At 35.8% G+C, this 26,145-nt stretch overlaps 1 protein-coding gene across 1 annotated transcript in view; it reads right to left on the reverse strand.

Moving 5' to 3' along the window:
- KITLG (KIT ligand) overlaps window positions 1-26,145 on the reverse strand; it is a 49,966-nt gene that overhangs the window by 9,348 nt on the left and 14,473 nt on the right. The window contains exons 3-8 of the mRNA XM_026049732.1: window positions 18,610-18,707; window positions 17,799-17,912; window positions 9,136-9,198; window positions 4,416-4,595; window positions 2,279-2,441; window positions 1,310-1,405 (exon numbers count right to left, since the gene is read on the reverse strand). Coding sequence (XP_025905517.1) covers window positions 1,310-1,405; window positions 2,279-2,441; window positions 4,416-4,595; window positions 9,136-9,198; window positions 17,799-17,912; window positions 18,610-18,707 — 714 coding nt within the window. The remainder of the gene's footprint in view (window positions 1-1,309; window positions 1,406-2,278; window positions 2,442-4,415; window positions 4,596-9,135; window positions 9,199-17,798; window positions 17,913-18,609; window positions 18,708-26,145) is intronic.

A 26,145-nucleotide genomic window follows, 5' to 3' on the forward strand; every position in this document is an offset into this window, starting at 1 on the left:
TAGAATCATATCATAGAATGCCCAAGGTTGGAAGGGACCTCAGAGGTCATCGAGTCCAACCCCCCTGCACACGCAGGGTCACCTAGAGCCCGTGGCACAGGGCTGCGTCCAAGCGGATTTTAAAGATCTCCAAAGAAGGAGACTCCACAACCTCTCTGGGCAGCCTGTTCCAGTGCTTTGTCATCCTCACAGTGAAGAAATGCTTCCTTAAGTTCCTGTGGAACTTCCGATGCTTCAGTTTGAAGCCATTTCCTCTAGTCCTATCACTGTCCACCACTGAAAAGAGGCCAGCCCCATCCTCCTCCCTGCCTCCCTTGAGGTATTTATACACGCTGATCAGGTCCCCCCTCAGCCTCCTCTTCTCCAGGCTGAACAGGCCCAGCTCTCTCAGCCTTTGCTCATATGGCAGATGTTCCAGGCCTCTGATCATCCTGGTAGCCCTGCGCTGGACTCTCTCCAGCAGCTCCACATCCCTCTTGTACTGGGGAGCCCAGAACTGGATGCAGTACTCCAGATGTGGCCTCACCAGGGCTGAGTAGAGGGGGATGATCACTTCCCTCAACCTGCTGGAGACGCTCTTCTTAATGCACCCCAGGATCCCGTTGGCCTTCTTGGCCACCAGGGTACACTGCTGCCTCATGGTCAACTTGTCGTCCACCATGACACCCAGGTCCCTCTCTGCGGGACTGCTCTCCAGTAGGTCCACCCCTAATCTGTACTGGTGTCCAGGGTTATTCCTCCCCAAGTGCAGGACCCTGCACTTGCCCCCGTTGAACCTCATGAGGTTTCTCACCGCCCAGTCCTCCAGTCTGTCCAGGTCCCTCTGGATGGCAGCACAGTCCTCAGGGCTATCAGCTACTCCTCCCAGTTTGGTATCATCAGCAAACTTGCTGAGGGAGCACTCCAGCCCTTCATCCAGGTCGTTAATGAATAAGTTGAACAGGACCGGACCAAGAACTGACCCCTAATGTTAGTTCGCCTCCCTTTGGAGAGGTAAAATGGGAAAATCAAGTTCACTGAGATTACTTGGGAGGCCTCACAGCAGTAGTGAGGCAAAATGAAGAGATTTGACCTCTCCAATTTGCAGAGAGCCATCATACCATTTAAATATATGGCATCTCTGAATTTACATTAGATAAGTTCATTACTTTTTGGTATAACAGCTGAGAAACACATGGTATACCATAAGGCATAAGTAACTTCCCATTAATTTGCACAATTAAGACATTCTTTTTCTCTTAGCTCTCATAATAATCAGTTACCAGAACAAAATGGAGACACATATATTAATTCAATGACTTGTACTTACTGTTACTGCTAGTGTTACTGCCAGTGCTGTCATTCCTAAGGGAGCTGGCAGCAACAGGAGGAAACAAAAATGTTTTTGTGACGGCAACTCTGGAATCTAAATAGAAAATTAGTGTGTCAGCATTATGTAACTTAAAATACAGTTCCCTCTATATAAGATGCTAGGGTATTGGGCTATCCCGATCTGGTTATAGACCTGCTTTAAAAGAGGATTAAGCCAAATCAAAAAAAAAAAAAAAAAAAAAAAAAAGCAATCTCTTTAAGAGGCAGCTGTATCAGACTGGGCTGCTACTAAATACCTATTCTGGAAGAGCAATCTCTTTACACAATCTTTTAGGTTATGGCATCAATCTGCTTCCAGTTATTATTGGTATAACTGTAAATGAGCATGTTGCCCTAATTAAAACAGCTTGTAGTTTTCCCTCAAGAGAGTAAAAGAATGCACAAAACCTCCATTCACTACAAGGATGAGAATGAACCACAGGAGCTTGAGCTGAGCTTGTAAAATTTTTAAAATCAAGTAAACATTGTCCTTTTCAGGAGAAGTGGGACAAATGCAGAGCTGACTTGACAATGCTGCAATTTACAGCTAGTTCTAGTACTGTACGCTTTAGGTAGTGCAATCTTAGGCTTCTTTACGGCCTTATAAAAATTAAATAAAACATAAACAGAAGATCGGATGAAGAACAAGAGCAATATAAAAAGAAATCCAAGTTATATTTGGGATGAAAAAAAACAGAGCAGAGTATTGTGAAGTTATTTTGGATTATATTAAGGAATGATGTCACTGGGAATGATGATACTAGTTTTACTGCCAGATAAAACTCAGAGCAGAAATAAAAGTTTTGGTGTTGGTAGTCATTTTAACTGGCAATAAAAAGGAGATATAGCATCAGATCCTTAATACCTCTGAAATCAAATGAAAAATTATATCTACTTACACTGTTCACAGAAAGAAAAGCCACCTTACCATTCTCTGGTGTTTCTACTGTTGAAGGTAGAATGCAGTCATTTTGATCCAATGTGTCTGCAAATTCCTTATACACTTCAATGGTACTATTAAAGTGATTAAAAAAGTCCTCGGGAATGAAGTGACCTTCTTTATAAAGATGACCATTTTCTTTTATAAAATCCTAGGATAAAATATGGAATTCAGCTTGAAAGAAGATCGAGAGGTGCTTATTTCAGCATTATCAACAGACAATGATAAAAATATCCAAAGATGGCCCAACGAGTTCAAATTTTTAACCGGAGGAAGACCAACTTTACTGTATACAATCTTTATAAAACATGCAAACACTGTGAGCTGAAGATTTGAAAATAACTTTGCAAATAGAAAGCAGCTATTAATCCATCATTGTAAAATTGCCACAGAAATAAATGGTTAAGAAATGGACTACAGTGTTCCATCCTATACTAAAACTGAAGAGATTTTGGTATTTTGTTTCCCTAATAACAAATTTACCTTGATTTCATGTTATTTTGTAATGTCATCCATGATCCTTTTGATGTGAACACAATACAATGAGCACTATTTTCATAAGAGTACAAGGAACAGAATATAATAACTGGGATATAGTACAACAGAGAAGTTGAGATTAGTATTATATTGCTGATATTATATTGCCCTGATAATCTACCAAAAAAAAAAAAAAGCAGGACTATGAACAAGGTAGCCCAATCAATCACTGTGAGGTCTAATGGACAGTATGTTATGCCAAGTTAAACCAAAGACTGAGATCAATGTTAACATCATTGATTTTTTTTCCTCCATTTCCTTTTTACCTGACTGTGGCTTTCATAAAAGCCATTTCTTCTCTCAGCTCTTCAGATTTCGCCAGGCATTTGACTGTCTCAGTAAACACAGGTAAGCATATGGGTTAAAAACTTCCTAGTTTTTCTTCCTCTATTTTTTTTTTTTTTTTGGTTCCAAAATTATTTTCTTTTTAATGCTGCAAGAAGTAGATCTACAGTCATTCTTCTGTGAGTACAAACACAGATAGCTGTTTCTCTGAATTACTGGATGTTTCTTTCTTTCTTCATTCTCTGTCTTTGAAATTAAATCCTTCTTTCAAGACAATTCAGTTGAGTGTCTGTGCCTTGACTCACCATGACAAGAATTAAAAAGAAAGAAAAAAAGACATAGAAATGCTGAAGATTGGACAGGATTCATTTTGAAGTGGAAAGATAGGGAATATCTTATTACAGAATTGTATCTCAGCAATATAATACTAATATACTAAGCTAAGGTTACTGGCTTTTGCCACACCAAGTGACATTGGACCTTTCTGTGCACTTTTTTCATTCTTCATGTAAAAGGGAACAATTGAACAGCACTGTAAGCAACCTACAACTGCCTGATAAAAAATAAATGTGTATAAGGATGAAATTTATAGAACATTGTAGTTTTTTTTCAGTGGGACAAAATCTTCAACTAAAGAAATGGTACTTAATCACTAAGAGTTTAGCTAGAGCTAGGTAAGGGATCATTTTTTTTCTTCCATCATATTGTAACCCAAGAAAATCAGGTATCTCTAGAGTCAGATTTTCAGGAATCCTTCCAGCTACTGCTGGCATTAGGAAACAGAAGGAACTGTGTTGACTGACATTCTCTAGTGTACACTGTGCCTTTGCATACAAAAGTTTATTAAACCACACTAAAATTTTCTGAGGCTCAGACATGGTGATACATATTAAGGGTATATTAATAGCTTCAACTGTATCATATTTAAATTTACATTAGGAACTAGCAAGATTACTAACTTAAGCTGCATGCACAAGGAAGATTTCTGTCTGTTTGAAGCAGGTTATATTTAATGAATAATTAAGGATTGCAGTTACATTTTTGACTACTGAAATAACTCTATGCAGGTCAGTTAATATACTGTAAATCTTTGTAAACTATTTTCTTTTAAAACTGTAGATAGGGTAGCTAATTATCATTGTGTATCTCTAAGCAAAGTTTGATTTCACAAGTAAGTAACAGAAATGAAGAACAGCTGTAATGAAGCCTTGAACATTTTTTGATTAATACTGACTGCTATGCTAGAGAAAGTTCAAAAACAAATATCCAGCATAAAAGTAGAAATGCTGTATTAGGAGATTACCTTATTTTTATCCAAAGCTAGACATGCCATAAGATCGTTAATTATCCTTGTGAGATTATTGATGATTGAATAGTTGCTTAAAACATCAGACATATCTGAAATATCTGAAAATTTCTGCAGAAGACTGTGTAGACTTCTTGAAAATTCAGGCACCATCAAATGCAACCAACAGTGATTAGGCTGCCAGGGGATAAAAATAACAGAAAGGTAGATTAAATATCACACATACAAAAACTGATTAAGAAACTCAACGTGCAAAAGCAGATTAGACTGCTCTTTTCAATTTGGATTATCTTGAATTTGTCTAAATTAAAATTCATCTTTGCTACTGCAGCCAACTTTCTCTGCAGACCTTTTGGTGCAATCTCTTTTCTATCTTACATATTTATGTTTTTCTGTTAAACACCATCCCCTCACTAAATTTTTAATTAATGTTAAGCATCAGTCTGTTGAGGCCTTGAACCTTTGAATATAATACTACAAACCCTCTTCCATGCCTTCATTAACTTTGTTGGGTTTTTTTGTTTTTAAATAACAAGGCTTTAACAATTGTTCTCTAGACTTTCTTTATACCATTCTCACTTTTAATTTTATTATTATTTATAAAACTCAATTAACCCAAAAGATGCTTGATTTAAATCTTTTCTGAAGATTGCTTCTGTAAAAATATTACCCTGGAAATCCATGTGTGCTTTGATCCATCTCTGAGCAAATTAGCTCAGTTAATTCTTTCTCTTCATTATTTTCACTAAATGCTATTTCTGAACATAGCTTCTAGGGATTCTACACATCACATAATGGTATCTGCCACATCTGTGCCATTGGAATAAGGTTTAAATCTTTTCATTAACACTGTACAACTATAGGTTGCACAGCTGTTCATGGGATTTAAACATGGCATTCTTTCGCTGATGTAAATCACTAACTTATTTCACTAAGATTTACATAAGAGCAGTCAAGTAAACAAAAAGGCCACCAAACCCCACTGTGCCCAGAAAAACTTAAATCATTAATTGTAAGCATTGCAGGTAGTGTGTTATTTTTAACACACCATTCTAACATCATTCTAACATGCACATGGAAATCCCTTGCCAATAAACACTGCAATTTTAGCAGTAAATGTTATGAAAAAAAAAGAACAAGTAAAGATCAATATTGTAATACTATATTAAGTGAAACATTAGAATTTATTTCAAATACAAAGTTATTTTTTGACTGTTTTCAGTTGTCTTGGGATCATTAAACCTTTCAAGATCTTGCCTCTGCGGCACCTGACAAATATGCACCCTGAGTGCCTCCTAGCATTTTGAATGACAGCATCCATATAATCCATTAACTTCATATTCCACAGAACACTAGAAATATTTGGATTGTGCCAACTTATTGACTAAATCTCATTTTTCTCAGTTTATGCAATAAATTATTTATTCAAAAAAGAGTATTTTCTGCTATATATATCATTATGTGAGGATGAATTGGTTTCTCAGTGATATAACTATTGTTCTGCCCTGATGTGCAAAAGTCTCTGATGAAAAAGACACGTTTACACTTCCCAAGCCTATCTGGCTTCCAGAATTAATGTAACTTAAAGTAAGTACATTGTTTAGCTCCACTGTAACTTTTATGTTTAATTCTTTCTCACTTGCCCTCTAGTAAATGGAAATTTAGTATCGTCACCTTTGCTAACTATTTCAGCAATAACTTAAAAAAATATAAAACCAAATGTGAAGTGGATGGCATTTGGCTTGGTTCTCTGCTCCCCTCTTTCTTCCTCAGGCACAGCAACAAGAAGGGAGAGGCAGAAGTAAATATAGCAGGGGAAGCCTGTAGTCCATTGCAGCAACATGTGCTCATGTGCTCTACTATATTGCATTGCCCTAACAAGGCAGGCAATGAATCTTCTGCTTTGGTGTAGGTTTGTCAAGGCAGAGTCTCAGTGCTTCTCTGAACTGCAAGCCTGGAAATCCATTTTCTCCAGGGTTTTAAGGATATATGTTTTACCATGGCACAGACTAGCAAAAGCCTGCTGCTTCTCTAGTGTGCAATAGGAGCATTTGGTGATTTCAGCAGGGATTCTACTTTGCTGCTCCTGTAATTTAGCATGTGTGTGGGAGTCTCCTCTGACTGAACTGTTCTGACCTACAAAGCTGAATACATTAGCTTAAAGTTTCCCTTTCAGCAATGTCAAGCTGTGTGCCTTCTTGCTTTCTCAACATCTATCAAACATAAGAATGAAACTATGTAAAAACTGGCAAATGTGATATTGTTTGTCGAGCAGAAATAAAAGTTCACCTCTGCTCTGTGCAAATTTTTGTGTAAGATTTGACTGAAATTTACATCTGTGGGTGCTGACAAACTTGACTTCCCTGTTTTCCTGGGTAATCCTCATTTAACCTTTCCATTCTGTAACTATCTAAAAGTTTACAGTTTATCTCCCTATTAGACTGCAGACTGCTGTCACTTTTGCCTTCTAACCTCCAGGTTAGGCTACACCATTCACTCTGAATCTACTTTTAAAGCCACTCAGATGCCTTGAGCTAGTGCATAATGCAACAACCCTTCTGTTTAATGGATTGAGTCAGTCTGTTCCTGTTATATGCACTACAGTGGATTTCCATCTGCTTGGAATTCACTCTACCTTTCTACCTTTAGTAACGTACAATTGAGTCTTGCTACTTTGGATGGATCTCCCACTTTGTGCACACCCTGAAGATTGAAATGTACTGGAAAAAAAAAGTTGAAGAGTTCTATTTTCATCCTTTTAGATGAAATTTAAATCTATTGTCTTTTAGAATAAAGAGCATTCACCTTATGCAAAGCCACAGATTTCTTAGCTTGTAGGGATTTTTTAGAACGCAGAGCAAAATCTATTTGTTCAGCTGGCCTTTGCTGTGGTATGTACAACCTGAAATCCCCAGAGAGGAATTTGGCAAAGTGGGATATGAATACCACTGAATACTTCCTCCTGAGAAGGCATGTGGCCAAGAGCTGCACCTTCCATCACCACTATTGAATGTGGTATACAAGCAAAGTAAATTTGGAAATCCTTGCTCTCAACTTCTCTTCTTCCTATTTAATTCTTGGCTGTGCATGGTAAATGTAAACTGGATCTAAGTTTCTGGATATGATGCAGCAAGATGACTTTGCATTTCAACTATAGAAAAAGAAACTATAGTGGAAGCCAAAACTGAACCACAGAGCAAGGTAAGAGTTAAGTAGCAGGAACGATCATGAGTCCATTGCTCAGGCAGGCTCCCTGGCCTTCTTCATTTAAAGTGTAAACATTCCCCAAGAGAACAGCAGAGACATCGGTCCTGACAAAGTCCTGCCCTCGCCTGCCGGCATGCCTCACTGATCCACAAGGCTGAGGGAGCACAACTGGGGCTACAGCTGTACTCCACAGACCTGATCCTCCTTGAGACAGAAATCACATACAGATTCATAATCACTGAATTTGAAAAAGCACTGTTGACAGAAGGCAAATGCAGCTTGTTCTACTTAGATTCTTTTTTTTTTTTTTTTAATGGATAATGGCTATTTTTAGACACTTAGATTTTCCATTAGTTTTATTTATGTTATAGTATAGACACAGATCTAATACAGACTTCTACAGCTTTGTTTCTGAGTTTTCCTGACTAAGGAACCAAGTTTAAACTGGATTCTATAACTTTTTCTTAGTTTTAGTAAAACCTTTTAGCTTCCAACAAAACTCATTAGACTACTATTAGTTTCGCCACAACAAAACCTTTCATTTCAGGACCCTTCTCTACTCTATAACTTCCTTTTCCTCAAGCAATCTTCTTCATGTTCATTCAGGGCTGACAAAATGTTGCTTTAGCTCCAACATCAAGGGGGAATACTAGTTATACTATAGATATAGTAACAGAATTGCTAGAATGTATTTTTATATGTATTCTAATATAAGTCTGATTTTCATATTGACAACTTTATACAGATATATATACAACTTCTACATGTACTGGATTATTTCTAAGTATTGACATACGCTAAGTATTGACATGACTCAGTTAATATGCTTAACCCAGATACAACATCATCCACTTGTATTTATAAGTCAGTATACATCAATGACAGTTTTTTTTTTCTGCAGCGTATACAACAACCAAGAAAGTATTTGTAACAAAATTCTTAAAAATGTTTAAAGCAAATTCAGGACACTTTCAAAGATATTTAGCATAAAAGAAGCAATACTTTAATATGAAGAAACTTTTAATACAAAATGCTTGAATTTTTTTAAGAAAACATAAGACATTTAAAAGTATGACTATGAATGAATTGTGGGGTTATATGTAGAGAATAATACAGAGCTTGTCTGAATGAAGTAATGTCACAACTTTTCACCAAGTTGACCAAACCACAATTTGAAAGAATCTACTTGTTCAAGTTAGCAACAATTTCCAGTTGATATGATGAAGCAATACCATAGTTCGACTTATTCCAGAGAAAATGCTAAAAAAAATAAGAAATATTTTTCCAAGAAACCTGCAAATAAAAAGATTTTAAGTGACTGCAAGAATATCTCTGTATTTCTATATTTTAAATTAATTTGTGAAATGCCTATTTCATATAACAATCATAATAAAGTAATTGTTCTTTAACTGTAAGTTAATAAGTCATAGAAAAACATACAAAATATTATGACCATTACTGGCGCCAGTTGACTATTTTATCAGGATTAACTTAATGTGGTTGTACATACCAGGCTATCCATCTTCGGGACATATTTAAGGGTTATCATATAATCATTTGGGAGATTTCCAACCTACAATAAATATATAATAAAAATGTTATTACCAGCAACTGAAATTTAAGACTTAACTTCCATCACTGCATTCAACAGAAGATCTATCAAATATTCAACACATAATATAGGTAATGTATCAGTTGCAAAAGCTTATATACTCAGTTTCATGTGGAATTGCACCTTGCTCTGAAGTTACATATATCTGTATATCACTAATATTCCCAGAACCAAGCTGATGTTATTTAATGTATTATTTTCCATCAGAATTAAAAGTTAGTATAGCGGTGAAAGAGAAGCAAAGCTCTGAGGCCATTTGTTACTGCCCAAATGCCACTGTGTTTCCCTCTTTTAATGGAATATCTTGCAGTGTTTAGAACATTTACGTGACACTTTTTATGTCACTTATACCTGCCCCAACAGGCTTACCTGACTAAGCATTTTTCCTTCAAGCAACTTCTTTTGGCAAGCATTTGAACCTAAGTAAATATTCACCTGCCCAGTACTTAGTAATATACATCAGAAAAAAACTTAAATACAACTTTAACTTTGAAGCTGTGCTTCAGACTAACGATGAGCAAGATAATTATGTCACAGTCGCGTCCAAAGGCAAAGGAGAGCTACAAAACATGTGAACTCAGGGTGGCACTACAGAGGTCGGGGAGTATGGGATGAGCTGAAATGAGAATGAAGAGTAGAGGAAGGGGCCTTACTGCAATGCAACCTCCTACAGATGGGAATTAACTCTCCAGTGGGATGTGAGGATCACCGGGGAATGTGCTGTGAGGGCAGATGAGGATGAGGACAGAGACTCCTACCATGATTCACTCTGAAGTACTTATTTTGAAAGTTTGACTAATGCTATGGTGCTTTGTGATATAGCAAATCTTTTTTTGCCTATCTGTGAAAGGAAAGATTCAACTGATATTTCTCATCTTTATTTGAAAATCATTTTGTTGAAAGACTATAAGCACATACTCTCTTTTCATGAACTAGCTCCTTTCATGAGCTAGAATCTATACTTTGTTCCAACAAAGAATTTCTACCTTATTTATCATTTTTTCATGGATGCTTTTGATTTTGCGGCCATAGCAGCTAGCACACTGATTTTTTTTTCTGTGCAGTTTTTAGGTAACATTTTGTTTGATACAACAGAATGTTCTACTTCTTAATTTAAATTCAGTTTCAATTAAAAATTAAAACAGCAATTTCAAAATATTAAGGTTCTAGAACTGTTCAAAGAGAATACTTATGTGCACTAAGTCACTAGAGAATTCCAAACATTTTATATTTACAATGTGGGCTGAGTCATGATGTTTCAGTTCAATGACCTTGAGCTTTGTTCTTACAGCATTAGAAAACAAGTTTTATACAAGTGATCCTGACGAATGCTGTTCTGTAGATCATGTAACTTTTTTTTTTACTTTTATACATACATATTCTCCAGACAGAGGTTGCAAAAATGTCACCAAATCCTCTATCAATATCTATCAAAGTCTATCAATTCGCCTGCACCTGCTTGGGGAAGGTTCTGATGCAAGATATTACAAATACTGAAAATTTCTGCAATACCTAATACATTAGGTATTGTCCCTAATACACTGTATGTCCCTAATACATTAGTGAATGGAGCATTGTACGAGGACAGAGTGAGTTGGGTCTCTTTTCTCTGGAAAACAGAAGGTTGAGAGGGGATCTGATTAATATGCAAAAGCACCTGAAGAGGGAATATAGGGAGGAAAAGGGAAAGCTCTTCTCAGTGGTGGCCAGTGACAGGACAAGGGGTAATGGCTGTGAGTTGAAACACAGGAAGTTCCATCTCCAGGTGAGGAGGAACTTCTTTCCTGTGAGGGTGACAGAGCCCTGGCATAGGCTGCCCAGGGAGGCTGTGGAGTCTCCTCCTCTGGAGATCTTCCAAACCCGCCTGGATGCCGCCCTGTGCTCCATGCTCTGGGTGTCCCTGCTGGAGCAGGGGGTTGGACTAGATGATCTCTACAGGTCCCGTCCAACCTCAGTCATTCTATGATTCTGTGACAACGTCTGTTCTTTCTTTAAAGCATCCTAAAGCTACTTTTATTTCCTTTGGAAACTGGCTGGTTTATTTTGAAATCCTATCTACAGTTTTTCTCAATATTTTCCCTTCTCAAAAAACACCCTGCCATACAGCACAATAATAGGTAATCCAGTTTCTTTTCCAGCTTTCCTTCCAGCTCCCATGTATGCACAGGAGGTAAGATGAGCAGCACTTTAAGCAGTGAAGATGGTGAAGATGTTACTGCAGGTGCAAAGTTTCCCATACTTACTCCATAGGGATACAATACTTAGCAATGTCAGCAAAAGTACATTTCTTTAAGGAAGGTCACTGGAAGATTAAATTTGTTCCAAATCAATGAACACTACAAGAATTGAGATGCATTATGTATACAATCTACTTTACTGGCATCAGTGCCTGTCAAGCACTTTCATGCACAGTTAAAAAAATGTAAGTGCCTAAGAGCTCTTATAGCTCTCAAATAAAGCTGCAGATAACAGCTCAGTCAGATATTTTTCTTCTTGATAGTTTGTGAATCAGAAAAGATATTCTTGAATCTGCTATTAAAATGAAGATCACTAGAGTGGCCAAACCCAATGTCCTTCTCATGAAGAAATAACTTGTTAGAATCTTGATTAAACTACACGACAGATATTCCACTGGTGGAAAATGGTGTAGCTCATTCCAAATTATGAAGTTGTCCTTTGTCCTACCTGGAGTTGCCAAGAGAGGGGAAGCATTACCTCCCTCAACCTGCTAGCAATGTTATTCCTAACTTAGACCAGGATCACATTAGTTTTCTTGGCCATATGGGCACATACATTGCTGCTTACAGTCACCTTATCCACCAGGACTTCTCCACAGAATTGCTTTCCAGCCTCTAGCCTGTATTGGTTCATGGAATTATTCCCGCCTTGATGCAGGATTCTGCACTGGTCTTTACTGAACTTCATGAGCTCCCCTTTGCCCCATCCTCCAGCCTATCAAAGTCTTTGATGTACCGGTGAGAAATATGTTTGTATTAAAGTGGTACACTTTGTTTTTGCTTCCCATTAAATGTATCTTGAAATTTTGCTGAAGGTGAACTACCAAGACTACAATTTAAAACTAATCACTTCCTTTTTATTGCTGAAGTATCCATTTGGAGTAACATTAGTGCGCCAAAAAGAGGGACAAGCATGACTGCACTGAGTTTTCCAACTGAGCACAAAGGCAAAGATAGATTCTCTATTTACATGAGGTGGCAGATAACAATAACCCTCAAAAGAGCTTCAAGAGGCAGAGGACAAGAAAGCTGTATCTGCCTGAAAAGGCTTTTTGATTCTTATATTCAACTTCTTAATTACAGTGACAAGTTTGAGTGCAACAAAACTTCTACCTGTATGACCTTTCTTATACAGAATATCAACTGATGATCTTAGAAAGCAATTTATAGACTGAAACATGCATTGCAGTTAAAATGCCATAAAAAAAAAAATCTGACTTAGTGCACGTGTGTGGTTGTAAAAATCCTAACAGGCTCTGAGATCTTATTCTTTCAAGAAATATAGAACAGGAAATCTAGACTCATGCCTTTACAATATTATAAGACAAATACGAATGGGTATATTCCGAACTATAAAAAAATCTCAAACTGTGGAATGCAAGATTCCTTTTGACATAAAGAAGTCCGAATATTTAATACAGTTCTGTTAACATTGTATAACCCATTGTATATACTTTTTAAAAATATGCTCATGATCACATAGATGGGGAGATGAAAAAGAAATGAACAGCCACAGAAATAGTTGTAAGTGATGTAGAGTCCATAAACTATCCTTTCATCATAACAGAAGAACAGAAAAGATATGGCCTGTCTCTGGAGTCAAGTACTCAGATATGAGAGGCTAAATTCTCTTTATTGTGAGCTGTTTTACTGTTTTGGAAAGTTTAAGGATATAAACATAGGTATTTTTTACATATGGAGCAAAGGTAAAGTAAGACTTCAAAGTAAAAATTAACCATTTGATATTGCCAGTGCTTACTTTTTTATTCTGAGTCATATAATCAAAAAATGTGCTTTACTTTTGGCTGCCATTTCTACCCCATGTTTCTTTTTTCCTCATTCACTTTTCCTACTCTTGCATGCTTCTATATCTCCTATCCTTGTCTCTTTGGCTTTTCTTTTCCTGCAGGAAAAGTTCATCATCTCTGCAATCCACTCATCTGCTAATGAAGCAGTTAATAAAATCTGCATCATTTGGCTTAAGACAACATGTTAACGAGTACCGTTCACACTTTTCACAGCCATAGTGGCAGCTTATTTCCAGGATGACAACACTGGATCGTTTTTATAACCTCTTCACACATTAGAATTAGACCCACTTAAAAATAAATATCAAATGTTGTAGAGAGTGTAAAGTACACATTTACAGCAAAGATGCAATGTGAAGGTAAGGCATTTGAAACAACACATTCAAATGACTGGCCCAGTTGGCCAGCACTGGAAAATGCTGAGTATTGCTCAGGCTTCCAGTAACAAAAAGAAACATTATTTTCAAGACGGAGATCACAGAAAATAGAAATAAGTACCTTAGTTTTTTTTTAACAGAATAAATTGAAATATGTAGTAGATTCTCTATATGAGGCACAGTTCAGGGAAGATTCTACTTGCATTCAGGTTGGATGATGATATTTAGCAAACATACACTCAAAAATTTTAATTGTTATCTTAAATTGGAGACACAATTCAATGCACTGCCATAGCTTTCTGCTGACTTACTGTGCAGAAAAGAACAATGGTGACAGGCTTTATTGGCAGGTACTGCAATTACAGTCTTATAATATGGAACACTGTTCATCAAGCAGCATGTTTCCCTCCAGACATCTTCATTAAAAGAAGAAGCTTGAGTTCAAGTGATTAACAATGCAGAAAGTCTCTAAATACTTGCATTCTCTATAGGCATGAAATTATGCTCTTTTAAAGATCTCCCTATTATTAAGAGAAAAATCATTGTTGAAATGCTCTTTTTATTTTTAAAGCATTTTCTATAGCATGCTTTATATTGCAGTACTGGGTTATAAAGACTTCAAATAAATTTAATCTTAAGGAAAATACTAACAGTCATTTTTGTTCAAACAGATATAAGTCTGTTTTAGTTTTAAGTTGATTACGGCTCACTAACCTCAGTTTTACTGAAACTGCTCTTTCTGATTCTAGTTTCTGTAAATCACTAGACACCAGTGACACTTGTAAAAATCCATATTAATACCACTGAAAATAAGTTACAATATACATCTGTTCTCAGTTTATTATGCAGTATAACATTGATTGAGCAAATTACCCACTTCTTTACACACTGCACAGAGTGCCTCATTTATTCTGCACTAGCAGAGGCTTAGTAGATATGCCTGGTTTATATTCACAGAAAACATTAGATGCAGCATGACCATCTCAAATTGCTAGAATACAATACCCTTTAACAGTAACAGCCATGTTCAAGACACTTCCTAATATGTGAACTGCATGTCTAGTTTCCTCACAACCAAGGGCTTTGTTAGCTAAATCACTATTATTACTCCTAAATATTTACATTATGTTAGCATTTTTTTTAGAACTAGGGCACCTTGTGTTGGGCTCCACATAATCATTAATGGAGTTAATCCTAGCCCTACGAAGCTTACAATAATTAAAATATAACCTCAGAAACAAATAAATGAAGATTAAGTAGAATCAAGTTACAAACAAAAGACTTCGGTTGGGAATTGTGGCATCGTTTTCTCAGCTGTATGTGAAGTGCAGTAGAAGTAGAGAAGAGGGATATAAATTTATGCTGTAAGAATCTTAGCATGAGATATAAAAGGGATGAGAATCTGTCTGGAGTTTATCAGGGAGTCTCTCTCCTGTGGCCCAGGAACAGCAAAACAGAAACTAAGGAAATATTTAGGATAAGCTAGGACAAAAAGGCTATGTCAGAATGCTTTAAGAGAGTTCACAGACAGTGTTAGCAGGGCCTTTGACAGCAAAACCAAGAAGCTTGTCATCGATGAAAAGACAAAGGAGGTACAGCTTGAAGTAAGCAAATGGAAACTCACAGGGTCAGAGCAGGAATATGAAAAAAAAAAAGAGGGGCAGAATTACAGAAATTGAGGCCAGAAAAATGCGTATCAGTGGACTGGCTTTAAACCCACTATGAATTTGGAAGAAAGCTGAATTTGACATTTTGGAGTCTATATCCTTAGGATATCTTCACAGACATGATAAATTAAAAATGTAAAACTACCAGAAGCTAAAAGACCGTTTACAAATATATTGATATCCTTCCATTTTGAAAAGTCTTCCCCTTTAATTAATCCAGATATAATCATATGGTAAAATATAATCAGATGTTATCTTTGAATGGTATAGTGCAGGTATTAAGAACAGATACTTAACTATACCAAAATTAAAAGGCACTGCTGATAATGTCTAACCAGTATCTGAGCGTGGTGTTTTCTAAGTAGTATAGAGAACTTCTACACCATACTGCTTTCGTATTTCTTAAAGACTTATGTGGGTGAGGAGGAAGAAAAACATCAGTTACAGAAAAAAACAGTGACCTGTTTGCTTTCAGTGGCAAAACTTTCATAATGCACTCATGTTCTTATATCAGGAATTTGAAAGCAAATTCTTACTGTATGAATACTATTTTCATAGCATCGAAAAATAAAAAAAGGTAATTCTTAGTGAATCAGTACTCACAGTGAATTTCTCCCTACTTTGAGGCAAATTGTCACTTAATGATGGTTTCTCTTAAAATTACAGTACTTTTTATTACATAGAGCTTTTTCATTTTCGATGTCAAGTTGTCATGGTCATGTACTTCAAAAGGGAACAATCAACTTGTAATTCAGTCAATTTAATGAAAAATAAGAGTTCTTGCACTTTAAAATATTACACTTATTTCCATGTTATCATTTCCCTTCTTAAGTGGATGAAAAATCTATGTATATATTCACACACACATACAAAACAGGGCAACAGACTCTGCAAAACATTCTCAAATGCATGGTTCAACCAAACTGAATCCAACCATCTGTCTTATTTCTCCAGATCAAAATATCTTCAAACCTGCTAGCTAATTTCACTCAAATTTTGCATTAGGTATACATGTTCCTGTAAGTTCTGCAGCAATTTTCTTGAGGAGAAAGATCATAATAGCATCCTCACTGAAGCAATGGCAGGACGAGCTCAGCCCTACCCCATTCTGCTCAGCCTTTGCATCATCAGAAGTGCAAGGCAAGCTGGCTAGTCAGCAAAGTTTTCCTTTCAGGCTAAGTAGCACACACACCAAACCAGCCACGAAACTCCTTCCTGCCCAGCCAGTAAGCCAGAAAAAAAGTGGGATATGAGCTTGGAAGGAAATGAAAATATTGTTCAGGTAGGCATCATGCCTAGGGAATATGTAAGGGAGCCAGTGATGCTGTATGTGGATAAACTGGGTGTGTGAAATAGAGTAGGGATACGGAGGCAGGGAGCTGCCAGATACGTACAAGAATTGCAGTTACTGGACTAGATTGGAGGAAGACAAAGGAGCACTATATGGAAATTCATTAATAACAATAATAATAACAGTAATAGTAATAGTAATAGTAATAGTAATAGTAGTAGTAGTAGTAGTAGTAATAATAGTAATAATAATAATAATAATAATAAAGATTTTTATAAAATTTCTTTTTAAAAGTTTGTTTATTAATTTCCTACAATAGAAAAGGGTGATTGTTCAAGCTGGAAGCTCATTTTTGTCATCAGTATTTGTATGTTCTTAGAGTTCAAACATTTGTTCTGACAATATATAATTGACAAAAAGTTAGTGTTGACACTGTTCCAAATAATTTCACTAAACCTCACAGGAGTTACGTTATTTTAAAGTCATGCTTTCAACAGTTTTAAATCTTAATACTTTTTTAAGAGATGTAATATCACCTTGAATAAATATATCAATATTTCAGAATCATGCTTATAGGGACTAATGTGAAGCATTAAGCATTCCAGAAGAACTAAATAAACACTCTTCCTTTCTCATAGAAATACACTATGTACCAATTCATATGATACCCAAGGAAAAAAATTTAAGAATATTTTAAGATGCACTGCCATCAAATGCAACAGACTGCAAATTAAGTGTCTGGTAACACTAATTCTGGTCTTGCAACTGTTTCTCCGTAACAAAGCCATAATTTTCAGCTGAACAGAATATGTAGATGCAGGTATACTTGTTAAGTGTTCGGTATTCATTATTTCTTAAACCTTTGGTGTTAGATCCTACACCACTGCAAGTCAGCATAATCAGACACTTAGTTGAGTTAAACGCCAAATGACTCCAAACAAGTAGATGCAGTTGTTTAACTTAATGCAATATTCAACTAAATTAGACTCAAAATGTACTTACATTTATTCAGTTCTTAAAAAAGCTGCCAGTCCTTCAGATTAAACTTCATCTTAAAGCCTTTTTTTGTTTTTTTTTAATATTCTCTTGGTTCTAATACATGTTCACAAACTTTCCTTAAAAATTTAAGTGCCATTAGCCACTGATCATCAAAAAATATATGTAAATTAAAAGCTACTTACCAATTTTGCAATGTCATTCACATCATCTGTCACTGGATTCCCGCAGGAATTCTGGGCTTTGACAAGAGGATTCAGTAGGAGTAGTTGAAGACAAAAGCAAGTGATAATCCAAGTCTGCATTTATTAAAAAACAAAGAAACAAACAAAAACTAGTAAGCAATCTCCAAAAAAGAAGTACAAGATACTACAGCAATGTTTTTCATATATGAAGTCTAGATGTCACCATACTCTTTCATCAGCACACTTTTACTGTCGTAGTGCAATCTTCACAGCAGATATCCAAGGAAATACTTAACCAGGCTTTTCTGGAAGAAAGCACGTTTAGAGTAATTAAAAAAAATACACAATATTGAAGCATCAGATCATTTGTGCATAATCCTGCTGCACCTAATTGTCTAGGTACATTTCTTCCAAGTTTACAGGCAACAAGTAAATGAAAGATTCATGCTTTACAATATTGATCATTATCATCATACATCTAACTAAATGCTTGCCACTCATTCAGTAAAGTAGTTAATAATTCTCCACTTCTAATGTTTTAACGGCTGATAAAGAATAAAGTGATAGTAGACCACAACAGTATAAAAAGAAGAAAGTTCATAAGCACAGTCATTACAGGTGAGTACTTCAAATGTAAGCAGAATCACAATAAGCCTCTGCCAAAGCTACAGTTGCTCTAAGTGACATGCTCCGGCCTATCAGAAGCAGTAGCTTGGCTTTGAGACTTCATTCCCTTCCTAATTCCTATTATGAACAGCAACACAATATAAAGAGATTCAGACTTGTGAGATTCAGCAAAAAATAGACATACAAGCAACTCATTCAGATGCACCTGGGCATCTCCTACACTATGCTGTCTGAACTTCCAAGCCATCTGCTCCTCGAGCCCTGCCGCATTCCCACAGAGCCCTGGGCCAAGTTTACGCCGTATATCGTTATTTTTGGAATGCTAAAGCAAATAAGCTACCGGCAATCAAAAGTTGCCTCAGGTTCTGAAACTCCTTGTGCCAGCTGAATGAAGGTGTCAGCAGGAGATGATGCTGGCGTACTCGTACCGCAAGCATGGAATTTGCCTCTGCAGGCTCCTGAGTCTTAACAAGGACAGGCCTACTACTACAATTCGTTTTTGCAGGAGCTAAGATGCATCCTAGGCCTGTCTGTTCTCTGAGGCAAGAAGAAAAATCACTTTTTTTTTTTTTTTTTTTTTGTCCTGGGCCTCAAATGGTATAGAATTCTTCAATTTAAAACCAAACCAAATCAAACAACATATATGAAGCTCTCTAGTAAAGCAGAGGAAGAAAAATAGGTTGAAAAGAAGACCTGTTCATTTATCTGGAAGTGCTAGGAATGGGAAATAATTAAAAATGACAGATCAGTGACAATCATTTTACCTGCTAAAAGATATCCAAAATCTCCTTCTTATGTCTTGCATTTCTTCCCTTTTATATACATTTTATATTTCAAGTAAAAATAGCCATTTGCCTTCCCCCCTCCCCAGAATATTGGTTCCTGACTGATTCAAGTCCAACTTCTGTGTGGGCTGATGCTTGAAAAAATTATCCTCCCTTCTGCCCCTGTCTCTTGCATTCACCCTGGTGACCTGGTGAAATAGTTTAACCAACTGTAACAGGCAGTCAGTCAAACTACTGCTATTTTTTTTCTGTGCTATTTTTCCAGCAGATACACTCAATTATTTATGAAAACAAAGAAGCATCCATACATGAAGAGAGCAGAAATAACCAATTAAGGATGGCAAAAGTCCCTTTTCATTGAGTTGACACTAGTTTGGCCTAAATTGTTTACAAAACTACACCTTCAAAACCAACAGAATCATAGTGGTGAGCAAACTTAACGTGCAAATACGTTAAAATATTCTGAGCAAAACAAACATTCAGCATGCAGCCTGTCTTTTCAGAATGCTCTTGCTTCAACATACTAGAAGTACTGAATTAATACATTCAACATCTAGAAATACTTTTCATCCATTGTCTATATAAATAATTACCAACAGCATATACTAGAACTAGTATGAAGTTAAATATCTAATGATGAAAAGAAAACCTATCACACCGTATCAAACATATCTTATACCATACAAGGTTTTGCAGTTAGACAAACATTGCAAGCTCTCAGGAGACATTATGAGGCCACAATGCTCATTATCACACCACAGAGACAAGAGACAACAGCCCAGAATCTGTTCCCTGCTTCTCTACGGAGATGTTAGTAGGGAGAACGAGAACGTGAGGGCCTAGATCTCTAATGTATCTCCTGTTGGACAACTTGTCCAACCTCTTGTTTGTTTGTACTTCTGCTTCCACGTCTCCCATATAGAAGTAACTGATGGTCTTCTATGAAAAGACTCTTGAGAGCTCCTGGTAAAATTAATGTATAAAAACTCAAAGTGCTAAAAATAGCTCTAACTGGTGAGAAAAACATCTCCCTTCACATAAAGAAACGGTAATTCCACGCCAGGATGTTTACAGAGCAGTATTTGAAAGAAAACCGCTGTAAGAAAGGGTTGTTCCTCCTTTATTTTTTGAGAAAAAGGCTTAAATCACTGTTTTATTTATTCAGTTGCCCAACATTCTGTAACATGTAAAAAAGATGGGTTTGTTCAGTGACTTGTGTCAGTGTCAAGACCAAATCTGACCCAGAATGTCTAATACTCAAGAAAGTAGCAGAAAACTTTCACTGGAAAGATTTTCTGTGAGATCAATTGAGTAATATCAATAAAGCCAGCACCATATACTAGATAAAATTCTGAACTAGATAAAATCCTGAGAATTCTGAAATACCTTTAGTATTCATGATCTAAAACATACCCTACACATGAATTTTAAAATTACTACACATTTCATAATTATGCATATATTGCATATATTATTTTAATAACTGCTATTAAAAATAAATGCTTTATAAAGTCTAAGATGATTTGAAGTTTTTGTTGCATATTTGTTCCCTATGTCATCCAACTGGAATTGAAAACCTGCAAAATACTGCTAGTTTCAACATGTCTGTTATCCAAAATCTTTTAATTATTTGTACTTACAAAATATTTATATTGCACATGCCTACTGGCACATTGTATTTAAGGACTGTATAGATCAAAGAGCCAAGCTATTTGTGCTATTCACTAATGACCAAACCTGCTGTTTGAGCAAAACTTGAATAGACTGAATTAAATCAAGGATGGAATAAAAAAGAAGCTTAAACAACAGCTTTATAAATAGAGGTTCCAGTTTTGCACTTTACTAAGCATAAATGAAAGTTACCCACACAGCACTCACAACAGATTTCCATATATAATTACTTCTAAGCTAAAACTGGATCTTCAAAGATGGCCACAGGTTTTAATCACACATCATCTACTAACATTAAATTTTAAATATATGGCGTACCAGAGACACCTCTATACCAAAGGGCATCTTCCTATTTTTGGCTCAAAAAATAGAACCACTAAATTGCTCTGTATTTTGAAAACTCTTAAATCCTTAATATTTAAGTTGCTTTTGTGAAAACTTAACAATTATAATAAAAAGGTTAATTTAAATTAAAGATATAAATTAATCACTTCTGATCATTTTACAAATGATTTTTTTTATTGTCTATATGCCACAAACAATTTGCCACTTTACCTAAGAGCTTTCATAGGCTTAGCTACAGATCCAAAGTACTGAAGACCATCCTTTCAGAAACTATAAATCATGAGACATTAATTTATGATTCAAAATATTGACCAAGGCTGGTAAAAGACTGCTTGAGCATCTTTTTCACAGTGTGATATGAAAGGTACAGAGTTATCCTTGTTAATGTTCAGCTAAGTCCTTAAGTGGAAAACAGAAAGGGGAATACCACATCGCTAAATAAACAATGTTGGAAAGTCTGGACATTTCCAAACCTCCCGTTTGTACTGATAACAACTCTAATCATAACTATGGAGAAATTATTAACAAACAATAAAATCCAAGCACAGGGAGTGATAGATAATAACTACATAGATAAACAACCTCCTTATTAAACAATTTCTTGCATTCATATCATATTAGCCATAGACATTTTAATTACAGCTTCCTAAGAAAATCATATCCAGTTAAAAACAAATAAGCCATAGCTTATTTGTAGGGTTAGCTGACAACACAGAACAGATTTCACCCTGGGCCAGGCTTCCCTAAATTATTTTTTATTTTTCCTAATGCTGGGACAGGAACATGTCTCAATATTAGTTCCTCAGGCAATGCTGGCATACTACTTTGCTGAGAAACAGCCTGTGAACCACTGCCATGGACAATATTGGTTGATTGGTCATGGATAATTTAATTTTCATAATTCTGTAAAAAAAAAAAAAAAGGAAAAAGCAAGAACAGTTCTTTCTTGTCTTTTTTATACCACCAACTGCCATCCAGAAGCATATATGCACAATAATTATTTCATATGCCTACTAATATACGTAGTTATTTAAGCTAAGATAGAGATGATTAAAGTCATGAATTGTTTTTAACAAATTAAGAAATTTACAGTCAGCCTGGAAAAATCTTAAAGTGAAAGATGAGCATTTATATAGCATATAATCTCCTTCCCATTCTGCAATACTTCCCTCCATGCCAGTGAGTGATAGCACCAACTCTGGCATTCTAAAGTGGTGTGCCTAAGTATTCCCTAAATGCTAAATATCGCATATTTATATAATCTATAAAAGAGTGTGATAGGGATGGGGAAAAAAAAAGAAAAAAGTCACTCACCTGTGCCTACCTGGCTGTGGAAGCACTGAATTATTTTGGTAACTACATTTTGAACAAGAGTGTTCCCTACATTCTTTCCCATACTCAGGAGAAAACTTCAGTGCAGTTAGAGGAATCACTGCACAAACTCTGAGTAATGCATGGTTGAAGCACTAAGTCCACTGTATATTCATCACCACCCTTTAAAAGCACAGTAGTAGTCTCATTCAATATAGCAGCCTACTGCTCAGACTGTGCACTCACAAGTCACAGACCTAGGTTAAATTTCCTCTTACCAAGGTAATTTCAACTTGTAGGAGTTGGGATCTGTTCCTATGGTAATTATCTCATAATTACACAAAGAGGTAATTCCCCACCTATGTCAGCTTCCTATTCAGAAGGGGCAAAGCAGGGAAATTCATGCTTCTTATAATAAAGAATGTGTATGCATTTTATATTGGTGAACTAATACTAGAAAAAAAAAGAAACATTTATTACACAGAAATCAGAATGCTTTTGTGTATGCTAGTCTTGCACATGCTCCTCCATCTGGGTACCCTAACTTTTGGGATGATCCCCAGACGACATGTGGGTTTTCTTGAACAACCTTTTGGCAGTCCATTGACCAAAAAAAAGAGTCAAACTTCAGCTAAATACATCACCATGCTGGGATGAGATTCCTAGATCACACTCTAAATGCTTTGTTACAATTAAAAGAAGCAATCCATGCTTTCCTAGTGACTGATACTAATTCTAATCTTACTAATAATGATGTGTAATAGGGAAAATGATGATAAAAGCAATCACAATTCATCACATTCATACAGTACGCTTTTTTTAGATACTGATTTAAATACAGAGACTACAAAAATTCTGATTACTCTCTTCAGTTTAAGTCTCAGTATCTTAGGCATTAAATATTTGAACATACTTATAAAATGTACAATACTTTTTTATTTAATTCTGTATAAAATATATAAAACACCTAATACTAACATACTTCATGGGGAAAGGGGGAATTAATTTGTTACAAATGTAAGCAGGAAGAGGTACCATTGTGCCCTACATTCAAATGTGAATTTAATGGGCTACCTTCTTTCACAGCTTTATATAATACTCTTGGATTTTCCATAAATTTGCCAACCATAAAACCTCTTTCCCCTAACCTTCCCATGTAACTTATTTTCCAGTGGAGGGCTTCTGCAGTGCCTAATGGCAACCAAGAGGAACAGTGTTTTTCAGGTCATTATCCATTTGGTAAAGAAGCATTTCCCTACATGTAATAGGGAAATGAACATTGCTGTAGTCTGATAGTTACAGACCTTGCTCCTTTACACTGAATCATAAATTACTTAAGTCATTGGATAAAAATAGTCCCAAACCCATTGTACATTAATAAAGAGTTACTTTTTTTTCCACTGTATCATATCTTCAGCTGGAGGGAGACCATTCACTATTTCTGCAAAGCTCATCTTTTTCCTGAGACAGATGTATTTAAGATAGATGGTTTTTATGTGTTAGGAGGATAATTAATCACAGCATTCTTCCCCATTGCTCACATTTTAGAAAAACTAGAAAGCTTCTCAGACTTCATGCCAACTTCATTTCATGTGAGCTCAGTGCTACTCCCTTCTTTTTGGTTCTCCTTGACAGACGCAGAAGCAGCAGGTTGTACCAGATAATTGGTTATTGTTGCATTTAGCAATAAGTATACTTAGTCTGTGTGTCTCAAGTGCAAATAAGATGGACACCATAAGCGTAAGGAAGTATAACTTGATAACAGAAATTGCCTTGCAAATCAAGGCAATACAGGTATTTCATAATTACACTCAGTAGACTACAAAATAGTGTTTTTTAATATGTAAGTTAATGTATTTATTTGTCAGCCCTGTAAGGATACTAATGCAAAGGATTTGGCTGCTCTCTTAAAAAAATTTTACTTGTTCCATAACAAACTTTGTCCATGCTTCAATCTTGCCTGACAATCATGCATTCAGGCAGTTTCCTTCTATCCTAAATCCATCCTGGATGACAGCCAGTTAGTTTAGTTCCGAAACGCTGGAAGTGAAATTACCAAGAGATAAGTAATTATAGAGGGATGTTGAGCCTATGTTAACAGCGCTCACTTAAATATTTACTGATGCTCTTCCATCTGATGGCATTTCAGATCTCTCAGGAACCAGGATTTCTATGGAGAAGAAGAGTTTAAATTTGAAGAAAGGCCAAAGATAGAAACATAGTTTGAAAAAAATCATCCTGCTTCCTACAGAATCTTTCAGAGGTCTTACCATGAACACAATCTTTCAAGGCCATAGATATTGGCAAGAGATCATTCTTTTTTCCCCCTTTTTTTAAGACTTTTTAAAGTTCCATTACAATCATCTGAGAATGAATTTTACATTTTTTACATCCCACTAAAATCTGATAAATACTGTTATTTATTTGTTTCATTAAGGAAGACTCTGAGATAAAAAATACTCACATAATCTAAATACAAATAGGCAGAAGATCAGATTTCAGATGACTCAACAAAACCTCCCACAAACTCCAAAGGGGAAGTTGTTGGGTTATTTATTTATTTATTTTTCTTTCCTGGGAACTTAAGAAATACTCTTCCAGCATGAAGCCAAAGGCACTTTAAAGTAATCTAAAGACGAAGGCAAAGTAATATACAAGATTAGCTTAATGGGGAAGACCAGATTCTCACACTATATGGAAGCAGATGATCTGACTTCCTCAGGGAATGAAAGACATTCTCTTAAGCATAATTCGTAGTAAAAGATTTCAGATGTTTCTGTTTGTTTGCTAAGTTTGTGCAAAAAAAAACAGTATCTTGAACACTGTTTTGAATCATGTGGTTTTTCATCTCTGAAATATATTCAAGGCCATCTTTTTTAATCTTAGCCCTTTGCGCACCAGTAAAGCAAATGGAAGAAAAGTTCTTACAGAAATTCAGTACTAGATCTTTAATTCTTACAATATACTAGAAAGTACATGGATTATAACTTGAGAGAAATATTGCATTGACAAAATATAAGATTAGCATAACGATCAAATATTCTGATACTTGGCATACAGTAATGCTTACGTAAATGACGAAATGGGTCTATCCTCCCTAGTATTTCCTTGGTAGTATGAAACAAAAAAGGTTAAATTTATTCTGAATCTTTTTCAAGTCTTATGTGAATTTTGTAAGATAGAAATTGCATTATAAATCTAAACCATTTTCAGGTGGTGGTTGAGCTTGTAGGAAAAGAACAGCAGGAAAAAGAATATTATTACAAAATTACAAGATTTTACCATTCTTTCTTTTTGTCATTCCTTTCATACTTTCTTGTATAAGTAGAGGATGATTTCTGATACATAAATCACCGACTTGTCAGCCTAGCTATAAAGCTCAGAAATATACCTCTTTGTTTCTGACCTCTGATTTTCTTCTCTTACATACCTGATAGATCCTGTATCCTTGTAGGGATATATATTGTTTGCTGATTTGTACAGCATTCTACAGCTGATTTCTTTGACCTACTCAGTAAGAAATCTTAGACAGACACATCATTAAAAAAGCGTATGCTTCACAGAGTAGAAGAGTGCATCAATGCAGTTGAGATCTACAGACATATACA

This window comes from Nothoprocta perdicaria, unplaced genomic scaffold, assembly GCF_003342845.1.
Source record: "Nothoprocta perdicaria isolate Ctin4 unplaced genomic scaffold, notPer1 scaffold_61, whole genome shotgun sequence".
NCBI lineage: Eukaryota > Metazoa > Chordata > Aves > Tinamiformes > Tinamidae > Nothoprocta > Nothoprocta perdicaria.